The sequence below is a fragment of the Eretmochelys imbricata genome, chromosome 9 (assembly GCF_965152235.1).
Source record: "Eretmochelys imbricata isolate rEreImb1 chromosome 9, rEreImb1.hap1, whole genome shotgun sequence".
NCBI classification, from domain to species: Eukaryota; Metazoa; Chordata; order Testudines; family Cheloniidae; genus Eretmochelys; species Eretmochelys imbricata.
This window is the reverse complement of record NC_135580.1, coordinates 55715608-55738924: the sequence shown is the minus strand read 5'-3', so window position 1 is coordinate 55738924 and position 23317 is coordinate 55715608. Positions and strand designations below refer to the sequence as shown.

The following is a 23317-nucleotide window of genomic DNA, read 5'->3' as shown; positions in this document are numbered from 1 at the left end:
CGAGTGATTGCTCATATCGATTCCAATTAGGTGTGTGCGCGCTGTGTGCACAGTCATTGGAAAGTTTTTCCCCTAGCAGCACCCATTGGGTCGGCTATGAAGCCCCCTGGAGTGGTGCCTTCATGGCACTCAATATATGACCCTGCCGACCTGGTGCCTCCTCAGTTCCTTCTTACCGCCAGTGACGGACATTGGAACTGTGGCGTCTTGCTTAGCAAGTTCTCCATGTTTCCTTAGCTCTTGTTTTTCTTGTTGTTTCTTATATCTTTGTATTTAGTTTATTTTAGTAGTAGTTTGTAGCAGTTGGGCTTGGGGGGTTTACCCTCTATCCTGACTGCTTTCTCTTGGGAGGGTTTTCATGCCGAAGTCCCAGGGGTTCAAACCCTGCAAGTCCTGCTCCAAGCCCATTCCAACGGGCAACCCTCACGACGTTTGTCTGAAGTGTCTGGAGGAGGCTCACCAAACTGATTGGTTCAGGATTTGTAAGGGGCTTCTACCCAGAACCAAAAAGGAGTGAGGCTTTTGCCTTAAGCAGCTCCTTATGGAGGCGACACTTAGCCCTCAGCCTCCTTCGGCGCTGCAGGACCCAGCACCAAGTTCTTCGGTGCGTAGTGCCCCAGCAGCAGTGGTGGAAGCGACACCGCGGATAAACTGTAGCAGAGAACTGCGAACTGCCACTCCCTGGCACTGAAACTGGCAGGATCAACCTGGCACCACTCCCTGGCGCATAAGTGGCACCAGAAACAAGGGAGGAGTGGCTCTCTGTCCCAGAGGCCTACCCCTCTGGAGCCGGCCAGTGCGGTGCGTCCCTGTGAGGAGCACCCAGTGCCGAAGCCTGTGGAGACGGCACCGTTGGCTTTGGCCCCGCAAGGGGGACTGTCGAGTCCAGTGCCATTGGACTCCCCCGCCCACATCATCGAGGAGTTGGAGCTGCCATCCACTCCAGACACCTTTGTGGCAGCGAGGGACCTCATCACCATGACAGCGCCGAGGATTCGCGCCTAGCCTCCAGTACCGCATCGTATGGTGCCATCTCGAGGCAAACCAGAAATGATCCAGCGGTTGGCACCGCTGATCGAGTCCCAGCACCACTCGGAGTACCAGCACTGCTCGCAATCGTGGCACCGCTCCAGGTCACACCAGCGCTCCCACTCGTGACACCGATCTGCACGTCAGTCTCCTTCACAAAGCAGGTCCTGGACCCGGCAATGGTCCCGATGCTGCTTGACGACCCCGCGTAGCTCCAGGTCACGGCACCGCTCCCCAGCTCAGCGCCACTTGGCTCCACCCTGGCCCTTGCAGTCCCGATCCCAGTGCTCATACTCGGAGGTGGGATCTAGGTATTTGGAGCAGGACCAGCACCAGTCTGGCCATGGACACTCTGAGGTGGGGGCAGGACCATGGCCTGCACAGTGGCAGGGACCAGCACAGTGGCCATTTTGGATCCCATGGGTGTACCACCAGGCCCAGGGCACCCAGTCTAAAGGTTCCCAATTGGCCACCTCTGAACCAAGGGTGCCAGAGGCCTCAGCCAGTCGCCCCACCCTTAGGGGTGCTGAGGAGGTGCCATGCCCCTGTCTCCACTTAGAACCAACTCCAACTCCAGTTCCTGAGCCTGGGGCTACCAGTGACACAGGTCGTCAGGCTCCTGATGAGCAGGAGGGGCAGGAGAACCCTGTTCCCCCATTAGCCTCTTCATCCTCCTCCCCAGACAAGGCCATCGCAGGCAGTTCCATCTCTGGACCGCCTCCTGTAGACAGCTGCACCCACCAGGAATTCCTGTGCAGGGTGGCACTCAACATGGGCCTGCAAGCTGAGGAGTGGTGGAGTCAGAAGACCCAGTGGTCAACATTTTAGCCCCAGAAGGTCCTTCAAGGGTGGCTGTGCCCCTCATCAAAATTATATAGGCCAATGCCAAGACTATCTAGCAGACTCTGGCCTCCATCCCTCCCACAGCCAAGGGCATTGAGAGGAAGTACTTTGTGCCCTCAAAGGGGTACGAATACCTCTTTACGCACCCGCAGCCCTGTTCATTGGTGGTTGTGGCTGTAAATGAGAAAGAGAGGCAGGGGCAGCAGGCCCCAGCACCCAAGTCCAAGGAGGCCAAGTTCCTGGATTTGTTTGGGTGTAAAGTGTACTCTACGGGGGTCGGGGGGATCCAGCTCAGGATTGCCAACCAGCCGGCAATTCTGAGCCGATATAACTTCAACTCCTGGAACCCGATGCTCAAGTTCCAGGAGCTTGTGCCAACTCAGTCCAGGGAGGAGTTTGGGGCCATAGTAGAGGAGGGCAGGGTGGTGGCACGGACCTCTTTACAGGCCTTACTGGACTCTGCGGACTCAGCAGCGTGCATCTTGTCCTCAGGTATTGCCATGAGGCACACCTTATGGTTGCAAGCCTCGGGCCTACCACCCGAGGTTCAGCAGACAATGCAGGACCTGCCTTTTGATGGGACGGTCCTGTTTATGGAGCAGACTGACTCTCGGCTGCATAGCCTAAAAGACTCAAGGGTTACTTTGAAATCCTTGGGTATGCACACCCCAGCAACCCACGGAAGCATTTCAAGCCCCAACAGCTGCAGCAGCATTCCTACCCTCCTCAGCCGAGGCTGGACTTTTACAGACAAAGGGGCAGGAAGGGCAGAAGGAAGCCTTCCAACCCCCTTCCAGACAAGGCCAGGGCCCAAACAAACCATCGTCGGGTTCCAAGCAAGCCTTTTAAAGAGATGCCGGAGGACAGCGCACCAGACTCATTCCCAGATCCTTCCCCACCCTTTTTGAATCGTTTGTCCCACTTCTGCCATGCCTGATCCCAAATAACCTCAGACTGCTGGGTCCTCCGCATGGTGGAAGCAGAATACTGTCTCCAGTTCTGCTCCTAGCCTCCCTCCCACCTCCTTTCCAGGAGGTGCAGGCGCTCCTCGCCATGGGAGTGGTGGAGGAGGCTCCTCAGGAGCTATGGGGCAAGGGATTCTACTCCCGATACCTCCTAATCCCCAAGGCCAAAGGGGGTCTCAGACCCATCCTAGACCTGCGTGGGCTCAACGAATTCATGGTAAAGTTGAAGTTCTGCATAGTCTCCCTGGGCACTATTATCCCCTTCCTGGATTTGGGAGACTGGTATGCTGCCCTCGACATGAAGGATGCGTACTTCCATATAGCAATCCGTCCAGCACACAGGCACTTCCTGCGCTTTGTGGTCAACCACAAACATTGTCAATTTGCTGCCCTACAATCCAGCCTCTCAACAGCCCCCTGAATGTTCACCAAGTGCATGTTGATTGTGGCTGTTTTCCACCATCACCAGCAGGTGCAGATATACCCCTCCTCGATGACTGGCTGCTCAGGGGCTGGACCAGGGCGCAGGTGCAGACTCAAATCCGTTTGGTCAGGTCATGTTTGAGTGACTGGTTCTCCTCCTCAACTTGGGGAAGTCGACCCTGGAACCGACCCAGAGAATAGAATTCATTGGAGAAGCGTTAGACTTGGTCCAGGCGTGGGCACTTCTACCGGAGTCCCGATTCTGAGCCATCACGGACATAATTAAAAGCCTCCAGCAATTCCCAATCTCAACAGCAAGGGGGAGCCTGAGTCTCCTCGGCCACATGGCTTCTTCCACTTAAGTGACCTGGCATGCTAGGCTGCGGCTCAGACTGTTGCAGGCATGGCTCACCTTGGTCTACTGCCCGGGGTGCGACAGCTTGAATTCAGGGGTCAAGGTGCCAGGGCAGATCCTCACGTCCCTTCGCTGGTGGCTTGACCCCCTAGCGGTGTGCAGAGGAGTCTCCTTCCACAACCCTCAACCTTCCTTGTCCCTAGTTATGAACACATCAGCTCTGGGATGGGGGCGCATCAGGGGGACCTCCAGACACAGGGCCTGTGGTCATAGGATAAGCTCTCCCTACATATCAAGTTCTAGGAGCTGAGGGCGGTGTGCCTTGCTTGCCAGGCCTTCCAGGCCCGACTGCAAGGCCAGTGCATAGCAGTTCTAATGGACAACACCACCGCCATGTTTTACATCAACAAGCAAGGGGAAGCTCGTTCCTCTCCCCTGTGCCAGGAAGCCCTTCATCTGTGGAAGTTCTGCATAGCCCACTCCATTCACATGGAAGCATCCTTTCTACCTGGAGTTCAGAACACGCTGGCGGACTGGCTCAGCAGGTCCTTCCACACTCACGAGTGTCCATCCAACTGGATGTCATACACCTCGTCTTCTAAAGATTTAGAAGGTTGACCTGTTTGCCACTCGACACAACAGGAAGTGCCCAATGTTTTGCTCCTTCCAGGGTTGCAGCCCAGGCTCCCTCACAGACGCATTTCTGCTATCCTGGAGAGGTCGCCTGCTCTATGCCTTTCCCTCATTCCCTCTTATGCACAAAGTCCTGCTCAAGGTCCGCAGGGAGGGGCAAAGGTAATTCTGATAGCTCCAGTGTGGGCTCGCCAGCACTGGTACACCACGCTACTGGAGCTGTCAGTGGACACACCAGTCATGTTACATCTCCTCCCCGACTTACTCAGGACCATGGTCACCTCTGTCACCCCGACCTACGATCCCTCCACCTCATGGCTTGGAAGCTTCATTGCTGAACCCCATGGAACTTCTGTGCTCAGAACGAGTAAGGAAGGTCCTTGGCAGCAGGAAGCCCTCCACTAGAGCCACGTATCTGGCAAAGTGGAAAAGATTCTTGTGTTGGTGTGACCAGCGTCGCACACACCCCCTCCAGGTACCGGTACTCCTCATCTTAGAGTACCTCCTACATCTGAAACAGCAAGGCCTGGCGGCATCTTCCATAAGGGTACACCTCGCTGCTATCTCGGCCTTCCACCCAGGAGCATCTGGTCGATCTGTCTTCGCCAACCATATGGTTCGTCACTTCATCAAAGGTTTGGAGCGCCTACATCCTCAGATCAGGCAGCCTGTCCCTGCATGGGACCTTAACCTGGTCCTCTCCAGGTTCATGGGGCCCCCATTCGAACCACGGGTGATGTGCTCTCTCCTGTATCTGTCTTGGAAGGTAGTTTTCCTGGTTTCCATTACGTCTGCGAGGAGGGTGTCTGAGCTAAAGGCCCTCACCTCTGAACCGCCTTACATGGTTTTTCACAAGGATAAGGTGCAACTCAGGCCACACCCGGCCTTCCTTCCCAAGGTAGTATCGCACTTCTACACCAGCCAGGACATTTTTCTGCCTGTCTTTTACCCTAAGCCTCATGCCAGTACCTGGGAGCAGCAGCTACACTCCCTTGATGTTGGAAGAGCACTAGCTTTCTACATCGAGTGCTCTAAGCCATTCAGAAAATCAAGCTAGCTGTTCATAGCGGTGGCAGACCAGATGAAAGGACTCCCAGTCTCATCTCAAAGAACATCCTCCTCGATCTTGTCCTGCATCCGCACGTGCTATGAACTGGCCTGAGTGCCAATCCCAGCTCTCACAGCACACTCCACTAGGACCCAGGCCTCATCAGCTGCATTCCTGGCCCAGGTCCCGATCCAAGAAATCTTCAGGGCAGCGACTTGGTCCTCGATGCATACCTTCACTTCTCACTGCACCATCGTCCGGCACGCCAGAGACGACGCAGCTTTCAGTAGAGTGGTTCTACAATCAGCGTTTCCTTAACTCCGACCCCACCACCTGGGTACGGCTTGGGAGTCACCTAATTGGAATGGTTCTGAGCAATCACTCGAAGAAGAAAAAACGGTTACTCACCTCTCGTAACTGTTGTTCTTCGAGATGTGTTGCTCATATTCATTCCAAACCCGCCGGCCTTCCCCTCTATTGGAGTAGCCAGCAAGAAGGAACTGAGGAGGCACTGGGTCGGCAGTGTCATCATATATTGAGCGCCATGAAGGCACCACTCCAGGGAGCTCCACAGCCAACCTGACGGGTGCTGCTCGGGGGAAAACTTTCCGACAACTGTGCACGTAGCGTGCATACACCTAATTGGAATGGATGTGAGGAACACATCTCAAAGAACAACAGTTACGAGAGGTAGTAACCATTTTTTCCTCCTGTGGCTGCATCACTTTACACCAGCCTCAATCTGCACAGCACCAATCCCAAAGAAGGGTTGGCCTCCTCAGCCTAATAGTGTGTGAAAATGCATCACCTCCCAAACTGAGGTGACAAAATGAGCCTGGAGACAGGTTGGGCGGCATCTCGTTCTCCTGTGCCGCATGATCCATTTCATGACAGGGTGTCCCTTCGCATGTGACATGTAGCACAGCAGTCTGCTGTGAAGTTTGTAGCCTACCAATAGCCATTTTGCCATGTTACTTGGAACAGTGAAATACAACTGTGTATGCTGCACAACTCAATGGAGCCACACTGCTTTGCATCAGCCAAGAGCTGGCCCTGTATCTTTAACCTTAACTCTTTAACCATTTTGAATGTCCCAATAAGCCTATATTCACCAGACCTGACATGTGATGAAACACTCACCGCTTGGACCATAGATGCTATCATTACCAAGAGGCTGACCTGGTGAATGTAGGGTTCCAGTATTGCCAGGTGCCAGGGGCAATTTTACAGATAGAAGATATCTGCTCCAAAAAAGAGTAGGCCAACTTTTTTCAGACCTAGGCACCCAGCCCATTTCCCGTGGGCCTAGCTCCCATAGCAATCATTCCATTAATTTAGGTGCCTACTTATGGCTTTTGGTGCCTAGCTTTAGGAACATGACATTGAAAATGTTGTCTGTAAATCATAGGCCTACATGTCACTATTCTAAGGAGTCTGACTCTTGTAGTTGCTTCCTGTAAGAGTAGAGCACAGAGGTACAGGCATCACACTGTTATTAACTCTGAAATGCAACTGCTCTGTTCAGCTGGTGCCTGGATTTGAACTCTCACTAGGCATAAGAATTCCTTAAAGCCCCCACCTTCCCCAACCTGATGCAGCAGTGTTACCCCAGCTGGGGATCTGGCCCCAAAACCTTACAGTCCATCTCTTGGGTATGTCACAGATAGTCCATCAGCAGCAGCAGAGTGAGCAGGAGGCTATAGCATCGCTGCACAACATGCAGGATGAGAACAACATTTTCCAGGAGAGACTGCTGACACTGCAGAGAACTGTAGCCCACCTAGAAGGGGAGAACAAGGAGCTGGAGCAATCAGTCTTTGAGCTGAAGCAGGACAATTCTGCCCTGAAGAAGACCCTCAGCAAGGTACTGTAGGGAAAGTTGTGAAGACACCAACGGATGTTAAATTGGACACATGCAATGACGCACAAGAATGCAAACAGGCACAACCTGTCTCAGGCCTGGAGCTGTGTATTCCATCTGCAGACACTCGTGCACAGCCTGCATGATACTAGCAATGTCCAGGGTTGGATCCTCAGTGGAGAAATCAGTGAGACCCCCAAAGAGGTCAGTGGAGCTCAGCTGATTGACCTCATCTGGGGATCTGGCCCATTCACAGGGATCTATGAAAAGAAATACAAGCAGCAAAGTCAGTGAAGGTCTGTAGGAGGCAGGTGGGTCAAAAGCTCCACCCCTCCCCCTCCTGCTGCTCCCCACCTTCCTCCTCCCCAGTAGTACAACACTGTTCAGTTCTTCTCTCATCCCCCATCTGCCAGCTACCATGCACCAGACCCTCCCAAAGTACCTTCCTCTTAGACCTGGAGTCCTGGCTCTCTTCTGAATCCCTGACCTTGTCCTCAGTGACTCCAGCTTCCACTCTGGTGTCCCCTCCCACTCGCTAACCCCCCGCCTCCTCGAGCCCTTGCTCAGCTAAAGGGCTACTTGCTCCACCTTGCTCTCCCTGTAGTATTGCTCCATCTCTGACCTTGCACCTTCCATGGCCCCTCTCTTCAACCACTGCCTCATTGCTCTGGTGCCCCCAGCACCCACCCCTTCACCCGGCGTTGTTATGAGCTGCATCCCATCCATGTCCATGACCTTTCTACTGCTCTCAGTCCCCTGCTCCAGAGCCCCTTCCTTTTTCTGACTCACTTGTTGATTCTCTCCCTTCCAGACTGGACTCCTGGGCTCCTGTCTCCATCTGCAAAGTTGCTTCCTCCAGCCCCAAACCCTGGCTTTCCCCATCATCTGCATCATTCACTCCTGTCCCCTGGGGTATTCCTCATCATTTGTCTACACAGCACATGAGGCCCTGAGCTTGGCCAGGACCTCTGGGCACTACTGGAGTATAAATGGTCAGTAAAACAAGTGATGAAAACCTGCCAGTGGTGCATTTACCAGCATATACATCCAGAGAGCAGGCTTCATTCTGCATTCTCCTGCCCTTTGCATCATCATGTCCACTAGTGCAAAGGGAGGGAGAAATCCAACCCTTCTGATCTGCAAAGAGTCTGAGTGAGAATACAAGGTGGAGTGCAAGGAGAAAGGGTTGTCTTCTTCGTTCTGATTTGTGTGCAGATGTGCGTGTTCACCAGCGTACAGACATGGGAGCAGATCCTCAGCTGGTGTAAATCAGCCTGGCTTTGTTAGTCAAAAAAGCTGTGCCAATGGACCCCACTGATCATATACATACACACGCTTGCCTTGGATCATGTCATGTCTGTTTGTGTGCACAATCATATCTCTAGATAGGTAGATAGAGATATTACAGACATACACACACATTTGCCTCTGACAATGTATATTCATGCATATAGACCCCGCATCAGGAAAGCATCTCAATTCAGCAAAGCACTACTTAACATTAAGCATGTGCTCAAATCCCACTGAAGTCAAGCACATGCTTAAGCACTTTCCTGAATCAGAGCCATAGTGTAGTATAGATGTGAGCTTTCCCTTCCACCTCTGCCGATTGAAATCAGTGGAGACAGACTGCTGTGAGAGAGAGGAGAGTCAGACTCTCTGCATTCCCACAGTCACATAACATGGAATAGAAATAACCATGTGAACACAAAAGCCCAAGCAGAATCCTGTGAGTGGGAGAGAGAGATCGCTGGCTGTGTGTTCCAGTAACCTTTGTTTTCTTGGCCCCTATCCAGTCACTTCCCACCACTTGCATTTATGTACATGATTATTGCTCTCACATTCTTTGAATGTAGTCCAGATAACGAGTTCAAAACTCTTCATTCAAATGTAGTCTCCTCCAAAACTCTCACAAACACAAATGCATAAGCACACACGCATGCACACACATACATGTGCACACCTCTTGGCTACCTGATTTCTTCTCCTGCTTAAAGAGGGAGCTAATGTTCCACTCTGAGGCGCTGATTCCAGTTCGAAGGAATAATTTGTGTCACGCATGTGTTCGGTATCAGCAGGGGCACTCTGGGATTGGCCTAATTAGCTTTAGTGATGGGGGAAGCAAAATCCAAACCATGTGCTAAAGCCGTCTTCTAAAAGTAGTTTCAGATTGACTTTTGACCCCTCTACCCAAAAAGATTGGTGTCTAAAAGTATCTGTCTCTTTAATCAGCTGCTATTCCTTTCCCCTGCTTGCCCCAAACACACACACACATTGTTTCATTCAGAACTCTCTTTTTTGATGGTTTCATAGTTTTTATTGTTTCATTTCCAACCAGTTTGATGGTTTCTGAACTTGATCACAGCACACAGAGCTGTGTGCAGCTCTTTGTGTTGTGTCTCAATTTGCCTGTCTGAATGATGGAGGCAATCACAGGTCCTTACCTGTGTGCTATGAGCATCGGCTGTGTGCTGTGAGACGTCATCTCATGGCTCTTTCCATAAGAGGATGGGTTTGCCATAGGGCCAAATTTTCCCTTTCATCCAGTGCTGCACAGCATGCTTGTCTGCTGATCGGCCGTTTCCTTCACCTCAGAAATGGCTACACACTATTGATATTTATATCCATACAGCCCAGCTCCTCAGCTGCAGATGAGATTCACATGGCATAACTCGAGTGGACTGCATCACCTTTGCACACCCCCTGACCCTGGGCTGGCTGTGCATTGGGATGGTCCCTGTGAGGGCTGCTTTAACCTGCACCAGCTGCCAATAGTCTGAAGGGGCCTAAGCAACAGCTGTGGACCACTGGGGTGCAAGGATGCCCTGGCACCATCTCCAGTGCTGGCCACAGGGAGGTGGGCTGGCATAGAGACATTTTGTCAATTCTGCACCACCTAAGGATGCCCACCCTGGGGTGATCCTCCAGTAGGCCAGCTGTTTGCAGTGCTCCACCAGGAGAAGCTGGGCCAGGGAGTGTGAAGCACTGGACTTTGACTGGGAGCCTTGGAGAAGGAAGGCACTATGCCTTGCAAAGGGAAACCACCTTCCCTCACAGGAGGAGGAAGGACAGGCAGGGCATGGGGTGGGGAAACCTGCCACTGTCAAGTGATTGTGATGAGCCGCTGCAGAGCAAACACAGCCTGGGCCCTGCAGCTACTCTCCTCTCAGACACACCAGGGCAGCTCACAGAGACTTCCAGCCAGAGCCTCCGTGAATGTCAATCTTCACTGACTTCAGGGATGCTATGCTGATTGACACCCTCTGCGGATCTGTCTCATTGTCATCAGCATAGCTATGCCCATTTATGCCAGCTAGGAATCTGACCCATTGACCCCAATGGAGCTACACCCATTTACATCACCTGGGGATCTGGCACTGCAGGTCTCAGAATGCAACACTCTGCCTTGATCTGCACAGTCAAGGTATGAAAGGTGAGGATGGCTGCAAAGGGCTCTAGTTGATGTAAAGTCAGAGCAGCCCATGAGCTCACTGTGATTTGCCAAAGCTGGGCACAGTCTGGGTGCTGCTGTTATATTGACAACTCCAAAAAAAAGGGATCAGAGGCTGTTCAAAACTGTTCCAGCCTGGACTTCTGTGAACTACACTGGCTAACAGCAGCCAGTAGGGAGCACTGTGCTGTCCAGGGATCAGCAGGAGCCATGCCCCTCATCCCTAGCCATGCCTCTCATGCAAGGAGGTGGCTTAGTGGTGCTACAGCGGCCCCTACATAACCCCAGGACCTCTAAGAATGTGTTTCCCCTAGTGATGCAAAGACCCTTCAGCAAACCAAAAACCTGGCCATGAGTCTGACTCCACCCCACCTAACTCAGCGACCGGTGGTTTTCCAGCAGCAGGTTCATGCTCTTGTTGGTGAGGCAAAGTAGGGAAGTCCAGGACTGAGAGATCCTGGTGCTGAAAGAAAAGGAGTACTTGTGGCACCTTAGAGACTAACCAATTTATTTGAGCATGAGCTTTCGTGAGCTACAGCTGTAGCTCACGAAAGCTCATGCTCAAATAAATTGGTTAGTCTCTAAGGTACCACAAGTACTCCTTTTCTTTTTGCGAATACAGACTAACAAGGCTGTTACTCTGAAACCTGGTGCTGAACATTCTCGTCGCCTCCAGAGAAGCTGTCTCCCTTTTCCAGCATCAAGAACCCTCAAGGAATCCAGGAGGGCCTCACAAATTGGGCATTGGCTGAACTAACCCCCAGGGCAGCCTTGCTTTCCGCTCCATTCTGCTTGGACAATGCAGCCAGCTTGGCCCCATGGGTTCCCCTGTGAGTGTCCCCATGAAGCCAGAGTTTAAAGCTTCTCCCCAGGGAGAGGCAGAACAGATTGTCCTGTTCTGGAAGTGAATGTTTCCTTGGCATTGCTGCCCCTGCCCCAATGATCCTGTGATTCCCGGGTCTGTTCAAATAAACTGGGCCTTAACAGAAACTGAGAGTTGCCTGGCAGAATGATGCAACTGACCCCACAGATGCCACAGGAAGCAGTGGGAGCTCCTGTTCAGATGTTAGTGACAGCCTGAAAGGGGTGACTATCCTGATGTTAGCCTCTCCATCGGGGACATCCATATCTTTGTTTAATGTGGCAGCCAGTGCCTCATTTGGAGCATCTTACGAATCAACAAGCTGTAGCATTAACACTGTGTAAGGAAAGCGTAGGAGCCAATGTTCAATGCACAGTTGGAATCGTAAAAATGCTTTGCGACCCCAAAAGGGTATGCAGAGTTGGTAACTACATGTGCGAAATAGGCATTACTACCTCTCCGACGCATGCAGTTGTGCTAAGTGCACACACAACCTACATGCACAAGGGAGCATGTGTTTTGCTTGCAACTGCATGGATAACGTGAGTAAAAATCAGGCCCCAGATCTGTTCTGATCTGGGGCTTTATTAGGAGGGGGAAATTCTCTCTGATCTGCTGTACCAATCCAAACATTTGGTTGGGAGGAACAATAACCACTGGTTTAGACGATCTCAAAGAAAGAAGATGAACAGGTGAGGAAAATTTCCCTTTAGGAATACCTTGATATTAGCCAACATGGTGTGTCAGAGCCTGGGACTTGGTGAGAAAAGGGGAACTGTTTCTTTTAACATTTTCTCTATTGAGGGTTTCCATAGAGCTGTACAGGAACAGAACAGGCAATAAAATACCTGTTGGAAGCAACTGCTCAAGTGCTTGGTTACTTAATAGTGGAGATCTGGTAATAAAGATGGAACAGATCTATACTCAACATTCCCAGTTGCACTCATGGAGCTCTGGTGTCACTTCACTGAAATCCATGGAGTTACCTCTGACTGAGGCGAGCGTGACTTAGAGCCGAGTTGGCCCAGTACATGTAGGGAGACATTGGGGTGGTCTCTTAAGAGAAGAAGTCACTAATAAGAGTAAGTATCAGGGGATAGCCATGTAAGTCTCTATCCACAAAAACAACAAGGAGACCGGTAGCACCTTAAAGTCTAACAGATTTATTTGGGCATAAGCTTTTGTGGGTAAAAAAATACTTCTTCAGATGCATAGAGTGAAAATTACAGATGCAGGCATTATATAATGACACATGAAGAGAAGGGAGTTACCTCACAAGTGGAGAACCAGTGTTGACAGGGCGAATTCGATCAGGGTGGATGTAGTCCACTCTCAATAACTGATGAGGAGGTGTCAATTCCAGGAGAGGCAAAACTGCTTTTGTAATGAGCCAGCCACTCCCAGTCCCTATTCAAGCCCAAATTAATGGTGTTAAATTTGCAAATGAATTTTAGTTCTGCAGTTTCTCTTTGAAGTCTGTTTCTGAAGTTTTTTTGTTCAAATATAGCTACTTTTAAATCTGTTATAGAATGTCCAGGAAGATTGAAGTGTTCTCCTACTGGGTTTTATATGTTACCATTCCTGATGTCCAGTTTGTGTCCATTTATTATTTTACTTAGGGACAGTCCAGTTTGGCCAATGTACAAGGCAGAGGAGCATTGCTGGCACATGATGGCATATATCACATTAGTAGATGTGCAGGTGAATGAGCCCTTGATGGTGTGGCTGATGTGGCTGGGTCCTCTGATGGTGTCGCTAGAGTAGATATGGGGACAGAGTAGGCAATGAGGTTTGCTACAGGGATAGGTTCCTGGGTTAGTGTTTCTGTGGTGTGGTGTGTAGTTGCTGGTGAGTATTTGCTTCAGGTTGGAGGGCTGTCTGTAAGCGAGGACTGGCCTGTCTCCCAAGCTCTGTGAGAGTGAGCTCATTTTCCAGGATCGGTTGTAGATCATTGATAATGTGCTGGAGAGGTTTTAGCTGGGGGCTGTATGTGATGGCCAGTGGTGTTCTGTTATTTTCCTTTTTGGGCCTGTCCTGTAGTAGATGACTTCTGAGTAAGATCAGGATGGCTCTAGCAAATAAACTCTGTACCTGATGGACTGGACACAAGCATGTCCTGCAGGGTGTGGATTAAGGTTTTGCTAGGAGCATTAAGTGGAAGGAGTTAGCAATTCACACCCCCTCTGCTCTCCTCCCCGCTCCCATCTCACAGATCAGGTGTCTGTGTCGGGTGGGGCCGATGTGGAGAGCCCTGGATGGGGGCCCAGAACAGCTCCATGGAAGCTCTCAGTGTATGGGAAGGAGGGAGGAGGCTAAGGAAAGAGTGGTGCAGATCTGCTAGGCTCTCCCTCCTGAAGAAGGGGAGGCCAGAGATAACTACCATGGATCATCTCCATGATGTGGGGAAGGATTTCTTCCTACCACACCTTCCCAACATACAGTCCAGCTCCTTGGGCTTTGCGTCAGGTCCAGAATTTGACCCAAAGGAACTCACTTCTGGCTGTGTCCAACAGCTGTTTCCCTAACTGTGTCACTGCTTTCCATTTACTGTAGTAAGGAGTTTAATTCATACAAGGTAGTCAGACCATTGTCCTGGTTTTCTTCGCAAATGGGCATGTGTGTGTGCAGTTGTGATTTGGGCGTGCTGCTCTGCAGAGGATTGAGCCACCCATTTGGTTTCCTTTTGCAAAATCAGCTGTAGATTGTGGGGTGGGAGTGGGCTGCTGAATCTGCTGAATTCCTGTCGGCATACATTGCATTTGTGCATCATCGGGATTCTAAGGGTATGACGCTCCCCTCTGGTGTTATCTGGACCGGTGATCTGCTAGGCCACTCCAATCCTTGACTCTGGGAGCCAGCCTTACCCCACCCTGCTGTGAGGACCCCCACTCCTGGGCTGTTCATGCATAGCCTCTGGCATGTAAGCTGCTCCCAGCTACTTGCAAGCAAGTGACACTAGCCAATATCTCTGGTCCCAGAAACAACCCTAGGAACCTCCATCTTGCAGTGTCCAGTTATGCCCACTGGACGCTGCAAGTTTATATAAGTTTGTCAATTTAACAAAGAAATTGATATGTACCAGGCTTGTTCTCCCCAGGGGAGTCTCTGACACACTGCAAACAAAATGCACTGCTTCAGGTAGAATAAACAGATTTATTAAGGTTATTTATTTATAAAGGTAGATTTAAGTGATTATAAGTCAAAGCATAATAAGTCAGATTTGGTCAAATGAAATAAAAGCAAAACACATTCTAAGCTGATCTTAACATTTTCAATGTCCTTACAAACTTAGATGCTTCTCACTACAGGCTGGCTCTTCAGCCAGGTTCTCCCCTTTGATCAGTGGTTCAGTTGCTTGGTAGTGGTGGTGTCTGTAGATGTAGGTGGAAGAGAGAGAGCATGGCAAAATGTCTCTCCCTTTTATCATGTCCTTTCTTTCCTCTTGGTTTTGCCCCACTTCTCCCCTTCAGAGTCAGGTGAGCATTACCTCATCGCAGTCCCAAAGGAAGGGGGTGACTCCCTCGACGGTCTGACAGATTCTTTTGTTGCTGCCTAAGCCAGTGTCCATTGTCCCTGTGAGGCTGGGCTGGGTTTGTCCCATCCATGCCCTGATGAGGTGTGAACTGCCTCTCAGTTCTTGGAGAGTTTTTGCATGGGCTTTCTTTAAACCATGAGGATACATTTTCAGCCTCATAACTATATACATGAAATTACAACCTATAATCTTACTATAACAACCATGCTCAGTGCATTATGAGCCTTCCAAAGACACCCAACATGACAAACTTTGCATTGGATACCACACAATCATTTTATAAAGATGAACATGGGGGTGTAGGGTGTTCCCCCGAGGTATAGAGCGTCACAAAGGGACAGTGTGAAAACAAAGTTCCAGAACAGTCGTTTAAACATCCCGCTCTGAGCCAAAAGTCACAAGGCATTTCCCGGCTCCAGGGAGTGTCCAATACAATTCTGGTGATACTGTCGGATAGAGATCTATTTCAGAGGTCCATACTGAACTAATCAAGTTGTTCTTCATTAGCACTGAGAGGGAGAAGAGGAGAATGTGATGAATACTGTATCTTCCACTCTTTGTCATGACTACGTTCCAGTTCCCCTTATGCAAACTCAGAAATAATGTGCAGGAAAGTCAAGATACACAACACTTCATGATACAAGTGCCAATGCTGGCTAAAAGACTATTAGTCCTCTGTTCACAGCTCATTATTGCAGTAGTTCCCTTCTGTCCCAAAGGAGATTGGCACCCCATCATACTGGGTGTTGTACTCATCCATTGTAAAGGACAATTGCTTCACTAAAGAGTGTACAATTGAAATACTCAAAGAGTGGGAGAAAGGAAGGTACATTATCCCCATGAGAACTGAGGCACAAAGACAGATTAGGTGACTTGCTCCAGATCTCACATAGCAGAACTGGGATTCAAACCCAGTATTCCTGAGGCTAAAGTCAGTGTGTTAACCACAAAACCCTTCTGCCCCACTGAGCTGTACCCCTTCCATAGTTAATTGGCTAGGATCTGTGTGAGTGACTACAATACACTCCTGAGAATGCTAGAAGGAGCATAAATGAAGCTGTAGAGGAAGAAAAGCAAGATGGTGAGAGCTGGTGCCTTTTTCATATCTTGTTTAATGCCAGTGCGTGCCTGCATCACAGTGCAGTCCTTCCCTAGGATTGCCAGTTGATCTCCAGGGAAGGCTTGCACTCTGCTGCAGGGTGATTATACAAAACAGTACACAAGAAATGAAAATAAGGGAGAAGTAAAATCCTCCTCAAAGATCATTTCAGACATTTTAAATTAAACTTCATTTGTCATGAATGATCAAATCCAAGCAGTAAGATTCCTAGGGAAGAAGGAATCATCAATCCAGTCCAGTAACTCTGCAAGTGTATCCTAATGTTGCAATCCAGCAATGGGCTCCTTTTGAACATTTGCATGCATTCTGTTGAATTGTCACTCCTGGTTCCCACTCCAGAGGTGGAGCCAAGCAGCCTTTGGATGGAGAAGGGAAAAAGGTATATGTGCAGACGTGTTAGTGGGCAGCACGCATGACTTCAGCACACCAGCTTCATTGTCCTTGCTTGCTCCTTTTCACTGCTGTAGCTGTTCCCTGCATGTCCTAGTTGGGCCCTTTCAGTGCTAAAGAAGTTGTTATAATGATCAAACCCCCTGGGGTTTGCATTTGAAATCTCAAGAAATATCAGCAAGGAAAGGAAAAACAATCCAATCACGCAATAATATTTCTTGCTGTGGAAGCCATTCCAAGAGCAGCCATCTTCAATGCTGGGTTGCACCCTTGGAGAAGGAAGGACTATTGTCACTAGACAGCTGTTGGGATAGAAAACACCTGGATTTGGGGCCATCTTGACCTGCAACATTAGCAGAGTTTTGTGTTCCAGGGTGAGAATTATGTGGATAAGTTACCTTGTTGAGGCTGGACTCTCTCACCTCTCCCTAGATCACAGCTGATCCAGGTTGAGTTCAAACCATCATTCTAGAAGTACAAGGCACTAGAGGCCATTACTCACCCTTTGAGCTATCCAGTTCCCCCTGCAGAGGGTTTGGTGGGGCTCTCTATAAAGAATTCTATATAAAAGTATGTTTTGTTGTCTAATGTCTTAGTGTTAGCTAGCAGGGAATGCCTGAACTGGGATCCTCGAAAACACATGCTCCCAGAGGCAGAGGATAGGAAATGTTCTGCTCTGGATCTGCCAGAGAGGCAGGAAAGCCAGGTATGCCTTTGCTGGCTGAGCTTGGACTGAATAGGGATTGTCCATCAGGCATCTAAATGGATTTTCTAGCTGCAGAAACTAGGATGAAAGGAAATGTGATATTTTTCTGTTGTGGAAAAGCAACATTATAGGCTGTATGAGAGTCTCAGCAAGCATGAAATCGCTTTTACATGGTGCCCCTTTATTCCCTGTGCTCAACCTCTTCCCCTGGGCTGGGGGGCGGGACAGGACAGCTAATGAGTTCCAGAAGATCAGCTGTAAATGGCCAGGGAGGGTAATTCATATCGAACTCATAAAACCCTCGAGTAGCGTCTCAGGAGGGGAAATCCGGATGTGGCCGTTTATTTATTTTGGATTTTGCTTTCTTCTCTTCTCCTTTTAACATTTTCTTCCAGGAGATGCTCATTGCTTTTTAAAGGGACAGGCCTTCCTTTGGTTGTTTGGAGGCTTTTATCTGTTCATGCAGGGCAGGGACTGCTGGTAACGAAGGCCCCTGACCAGCCAGCAGGCTCCACGCAGACCATCGCCCAAGCGCTGGGCCTTTGGGGGCCTTCTTGCTGCACGAGGTTCTAGATACAGCCCTTCTTGCACCACCATGCCACGCCCAGTCTCCAGATGCTGCCCTGAAGATGGTTGTGCCCTTCAGGACTCAATGCTGCAGTGCGGTCCTTCCTGGCCAGCCTTCATGCACTGTGTGCACAGATACTGAAAGTGCTGCTGGAGGAGAGGCATTCACTGCACTGTCCTGGCTAATGCGGCTCTGCTCCACGGCTGGTCTCACCTGCCCAAGGGCCACTCAGACCACAACAAATTTCCAAGAAGTTGATTTGTGTCCAGAGCTCTGGGCTGTGAGGCCAGTCCCTGACAGCTCTTTCTTCCACTGAATAGTGACCGGCGTGGTGTCCCCATTTCAGTTGCAAACCCTCAGCCTTCCCCACGATCAACCTCATCCCACTGCTTCCCCCCCCCATCCCATCATCCTGAGTCCTTCCCTACCTCCGGGGGTATTCCCCCGACTCTGCCTCTCTCCTGATCCCACCCGCCTTTCCCTCCAAACACCTCAGATGTGCTGTCTCTGCCCACAGGCTGGGCTCTGCCCTTTCCACTCCACTGGCTTTTCCCTCCCCAGGGTTTACCCAGCTTCTTCTTGGCCAGGTCTCAAGGTCTCCTCTGCATCTCAGTCATAGAATCATAGAAGATTAGGGTTGGAAGAGACCTCAGGAGGTCATCTAGTCAAACTTAAAAACCTCTAAGGATGGAGATTCCACCACCTCCCTAGGTAACCCATTCCTGTGCTTCACCACCCTCCTGTCCTTCTCAGTCTACACACAGCCTTTGACATGCCTGCTCCCTCACTTCTGGAACTACCCTCCAGCTCCCCCTCAGACTGCTTCCTCCAGTGACTCCCTTGTTTCCCTCCCGAGATTCCTCTGCTGTCACTCTGCCCTCTGTTGAAGGAGGCCTGCCTCACACTGCCCTCACCCACAACACAGAATCCTGGAAGACAGAGAAGTCCTCTGTCTCAGTTCCACATCTTGATGTAGCTGCTCTCATAGGTATTAGGGTGGTCCAGTGGAAAGGGCACTAGTCTGGGAGGCAGGGGATCTGGGTGCTAGCCCTGCATCTACTAGTGACCTTGGACAAGTCACTTTCCCTCTCTGTGCCTCAGTTTCTACTCCCACATTTTCTCTGTGTTATCTGTTTAGATTGGAAGCTCTGAAAGGCAGGGACTGTCTCTGACTATGTGTATGTGCAGAACCTCGCACCGTGGGGCCCTGAGCTTGGCTGCAGTCTCTAGGTGTTGCTGTAATGATGAACTCAGCAAGCAGACACTCCAGAAGGTACCCTGGTTTCAAGGAGCATGCCAGCTCCAGGCAGCCAAAGCCAGCTATGTGTGCCAGCTGGTAGGGCCAGGCAGTGGGGCTCTTTTGAAAATCATCCCAAGACCTTGAAAATCCCAGCCCACTGGGAACTGCTGAGCCATGTGTGTGCCAGAGGGGAGGTGAAGGTCCCTGCCTTGCGACTTGTCCTTACAGGCAGAATGGGAGACGATCAAGAAAGAAAACAATGCCATGAAGCTCAGTGCAGAGAAGAAGCAGCTGGACCTGTCACTGAGCAGTCTGCACCAGGAGGTGGAGGACACCCTGAGGCAGAATGAGCAGCTGCAAGTCAGTCCACTGGTAACGGTGGTTTGTCACAGGAAATGGGGGTGCCTTAGAGGGTTACTCTGCTCTGGGGTGAGGAGATGAGATGAAGGCTCATGGGAGTAGGAAAAGGGAGGGAGAGGAGCACACGGGGCATGGGCAGGGGGAGGCGGGACAGGCAGGGGACAGGTAGGAGCAAACAGGAGCTCAGCAGAGTTCAAAGGATGCCTAGAGTCCCAGCCAAAGGAAGCCATAGCCCATGGCATCATCTGTGGCCAGGGACTTGGAAGGTGCCTGCTGGGAAGAGGCTCAGCCCAGGAAACTTCTTCCTCCCCAGTTCCATGGCTCGGGAGGAGGAGGCTAGGTGCTCAGGAAAGGGGTCTCCCAGTTTCTAGGCCTGGTGGGATAAGGAGATCCTCTGGTTCCTGTTAGAGCAGGGCAAGTCTCTCTGCTCTTGCAGGGGGCTCTGATCGCTGTCCTGGCTCCGCTGACTAAGAGACAGGGTGCATGGGGTCTTGTGGCCTGGGGGCAGGTAGAGGCGCTGACAAGGGCCAGCTCTCCTCACCTCCCAGCCTGCTGCCCCCCATGTGGAGTTCCCCAGAGAGCAGCTCTGGTGGGACACGGTGCTGTTTGGACTCAGTCTCTCTGAGAAGCGAGGGGATCCAGCGACAGGGAGGCAGGACACCATGCACTGCAGCCCAGACACTCACTTCTTTGAGAGGGTCCAGGCCTGAGGCAGCAGCTGTGAAGGAGCCTGGGGAGAAGGTGTCCACTTGCTGGCCCACGCCCTGCAAGGGGTCCTTCAAGAGAGGGCAGGGACCTGTCTGCAGCCAGCACAGGGGAGCTAAGGGTCTGGCACCATGTGAACGGAGCAGAGTCACTAAAGGGGGAAATGGCTCTTTGGTACCCGTGTGTGGTCTCACAGAGCCCAACATGGCTGTTGGAAACGGATGGTGCTAGCTCAGCACTGCCCTGTGGAAATGACCCGAGGGAAGGCTAAAGACAAGGAGCATCTGGGCCAAGGCCCTTGTGCTGCACTGCCTGATGGCCCAGTACATGGTTCCAGTGGGATTTGGCTGATGCCCTGCCCTATGTTCCTGTGCTAGGCCCAGATCACAGAGATGGAGCGGGCACATGCCCAGTGCCTGATGGAGCTGACGTCACGGCACCAGTTGGAGCTGGAGACGGAGAGGCTGCACAGCACCCAGCTCCAGGCTGAACGGTCCCTGGAGTCCCGGGAGAGAGCCCACAAGCAGTGTGTCAAGGACTTAGAGGATCAGGTACGGGGATTAGGCACACCACTGTAACGTCCTTAAAAGGAGCCATGGGGAAGGCCATGCCCTGGCTGCTGCTGAGGGCACCACATGGGCACCAGATTTGAATGAGCTCATGTAACAAGAGTAACAAGAAGGGTTTCTTCAGGTATGTTGGCAACAAGAAGAAAGCCAAGGAAAGTGTGGGCCCCTTACTGAATGAGGGAGGCAACCTAGTGACAGAGGATGTGGAAAAAGCTAATGTACTCAATGCTTTTTTTGCCTCTGTTTTCACTAACAAGGTCAGCTCCCAGACTGCTACGCTGGGCATCACAAAATGGGGAAGAGATGGCCAGCCCTCTGTGGAGATAGAGGTGGTTAGGGACTATTTAGAAAAGCTGGACGTGCACAAGTCCATGGGGCCGGACGAGTTGCATCCGAGAGTGCTGAAGGAATTGGCGGCTGTGATTGCAGAGCCATTGGCCATTATCTTTGAAAACTCGTGGCGAACCGGGGAAGTCCCGGATGACTGGAAAAAGGCTAATGTAGTGCCAATCTTTAAAAAAGGGAAGAAGGAGGATCCTGGGAACTACAGGCCAGTCAGCCTCACCTCAGTCCCTGGAAAAATCATGGAGCAGGTCCTCAAGGAATCAATCTTGAAGTACTTGCATGAGAGGAAAGTGATCAGGAACAGCCAGCATGGATTCACCAAGGGAAGGTCATGCCTGACTAATCTAATCGCCTTTTATCATGAGATTACTGGTTCTGTGGATGAAGGGAAAGCAGTGGATGTATTGTTTCTTGACTTTAGCAAAGCTTTTGACACGGTCTCCCACAGTATTCTTGTCAGCAAGTTAAGGAAGTATGGGCTGGATGAATGCACTATAGGGTGGGTAGAAAGCTGGCTAGATTGTCGGGCTCAACGGGTAGTGATCAATGGCTCCATGTCTAGTTGGCAGCCGGTGTCAAGTGGAGTGCCCCAGGGGTCAGTCCTGGGGCCGGTTTTGTTCAATATCTTCATAAATGATCTGGAGGATGGTGTGGATTGCACTCTCAGCAAATTTGCGGACGATACTAAGCTGGGAGGAGTGGTAGATACGCTGGAGGGGAGGGATAGGATACAGAAGGACCTAGACAAATTGGAGGATTGGGCCAAAAGAAATCTGATGAGGTTCAACAAGGATAAGTGCAGGGTCCTGCACTTAGGACGGAAGAATCCAATGCACCGCTACAGACTAGGGACCGAATGGCTAGGCAGCAGTTCTGCGGAAAAGGACCTAGGGGTGACAGTGGACGAGAAGCTGGATATGAGTCAGCAGTGTGCCCTTGTTGCCAAGAAGGCCAATGGCATTTTGGGATGTATAAGTAGGGGCATAGCGAGCAGATCGAGGGACGTGATCGTCCCCCTCTATTCGACATTGGTGAGGCCTCATCTGGAGTACTGTGTCCAGTTTTGGGCCCCACACTACAAGAAGGATGTGGATAAATTGGAGAGAGTCCAGCGAAGGGCAACAAAAATGATTAGGGGTCTAGAACACATGACTTATGAGGAGAGGCTGAGGGAGCTGGGATTGTTTAGCCTGCAGAAGAGAAGAATGAGGGGGGATTTGATAGCTGCTTTCAACTACCTGAAAGGGGGTTCCAAAGAGGATGGCTCTAGACTGTTCTCAATGGTAGCAGATGACAGAACGAGGAGTAATGGCCTCAAGTTGCAGTGGGGGAGGTTTAGATTGGATATTAGGAAAAACTTTTTCACTAAGAGGGTGGTGAAACACTGGAATGCGTTGCCTAGGGAGGTGGTGGAATCTCCTTTCTTGGAAGTTTTTAAGGTCAGGCTTGACAAAGCCCTGGCTGGGATGATTTAACTGGGAATTGGTCCTGCTTCGAGCAGGGGGTTGGACTAGATGACCTTCAGGGGTCCCTTCCAACCCTGATATTCTATGCAGAGGCCTCATCAGGCAAGACTGGGGCTGGTGGGGCAGAGTGGGGTACTATGGCTGGTGAAGTGTCTAGTGCTAAGAGGAGCTGTACACTTGAGTGGCACCATTCTGATCTCAGAGCCTCCCACCCCTGCCATGCAGTGCCAGAGGGGAAGGGCCACAGGAATCAGACCCCGCCCCCCCAGGGCAGGTCCAGGGAGAGTATTATTTTCTGCCTCAATATTCCCTTGGAGAGATGCCCTGGCCCTATAAAGCAAATCCCTGTACAGCCCCATGGCTGTACATGGGAAGTGTTACTGTGCCTCTCCATAGTGTAATGGCTCCATGCTCCCCAGATGAACTTGCTGAAAGAGCAGTTGGGCCAGGAGGTGTGGAAGAGACAGTCCTACCTCACTCAGGTGCTCCGGACAGGGAAATGATCCCAAAATAGCCCCTGTGCTCCAGCCTGGTAAGACCTAGTCAAGGACAACATTCAGGACCAGCTTTCAGCAGTGACTCTGCAGCCTGCAAGCCGGACTCTGACATCTCTGACATAGGATACAGAGGGACCTAGACAAATTGGAGGATTGGGCCAAAAGAAATCTGATGAGGTTCAATAAGGATAAGTGCAGGGTCCTGCACTTAGGATGGAAGAATCCAATGCACCGCTACAGACTAGGGACCGAATGGCTAGGCAGCAGTTCTGCAGAAAAGGACCTAGGGGTGACAGTGGACGAGAAGCTGGATACGAGTCAGCAGTGTGCCCTTGTTGCCAAGAAG

The 23317-nt window shown here is 51.0% G+C and overlaps 1 protein-coding gene across 1 annotated transcript in view; it reads left to right on the top strand.

Annotated features, from left to right (window-relative positions):
* The window catches only part of CROCC2 (ciliary rootlet coiled-coil, rootletin family member 2), a 183974-nt gene extending 160997 nt beyond the window's left edge, over window positions 1-22977 (top strand). The window contains exons 30-32 of the mRNA XM_077825540.1: window positions 19258-19389; window positions 20472-20645; window positions 22894-22977. Of these exons, the coding sequence (XP_077681666.1) occupies window positions 19258-19389; window positions 20472-20645; window positions 22894-22977 (390 nt within the window). The remainder of the gene's footprint in view (window positions 1-19257; window positions 19390-20471; window positions 20646-22893) is intronic.
* The last annotated feature ends 340 nt before the right edge of the window (window positions 22978-23317 follow it).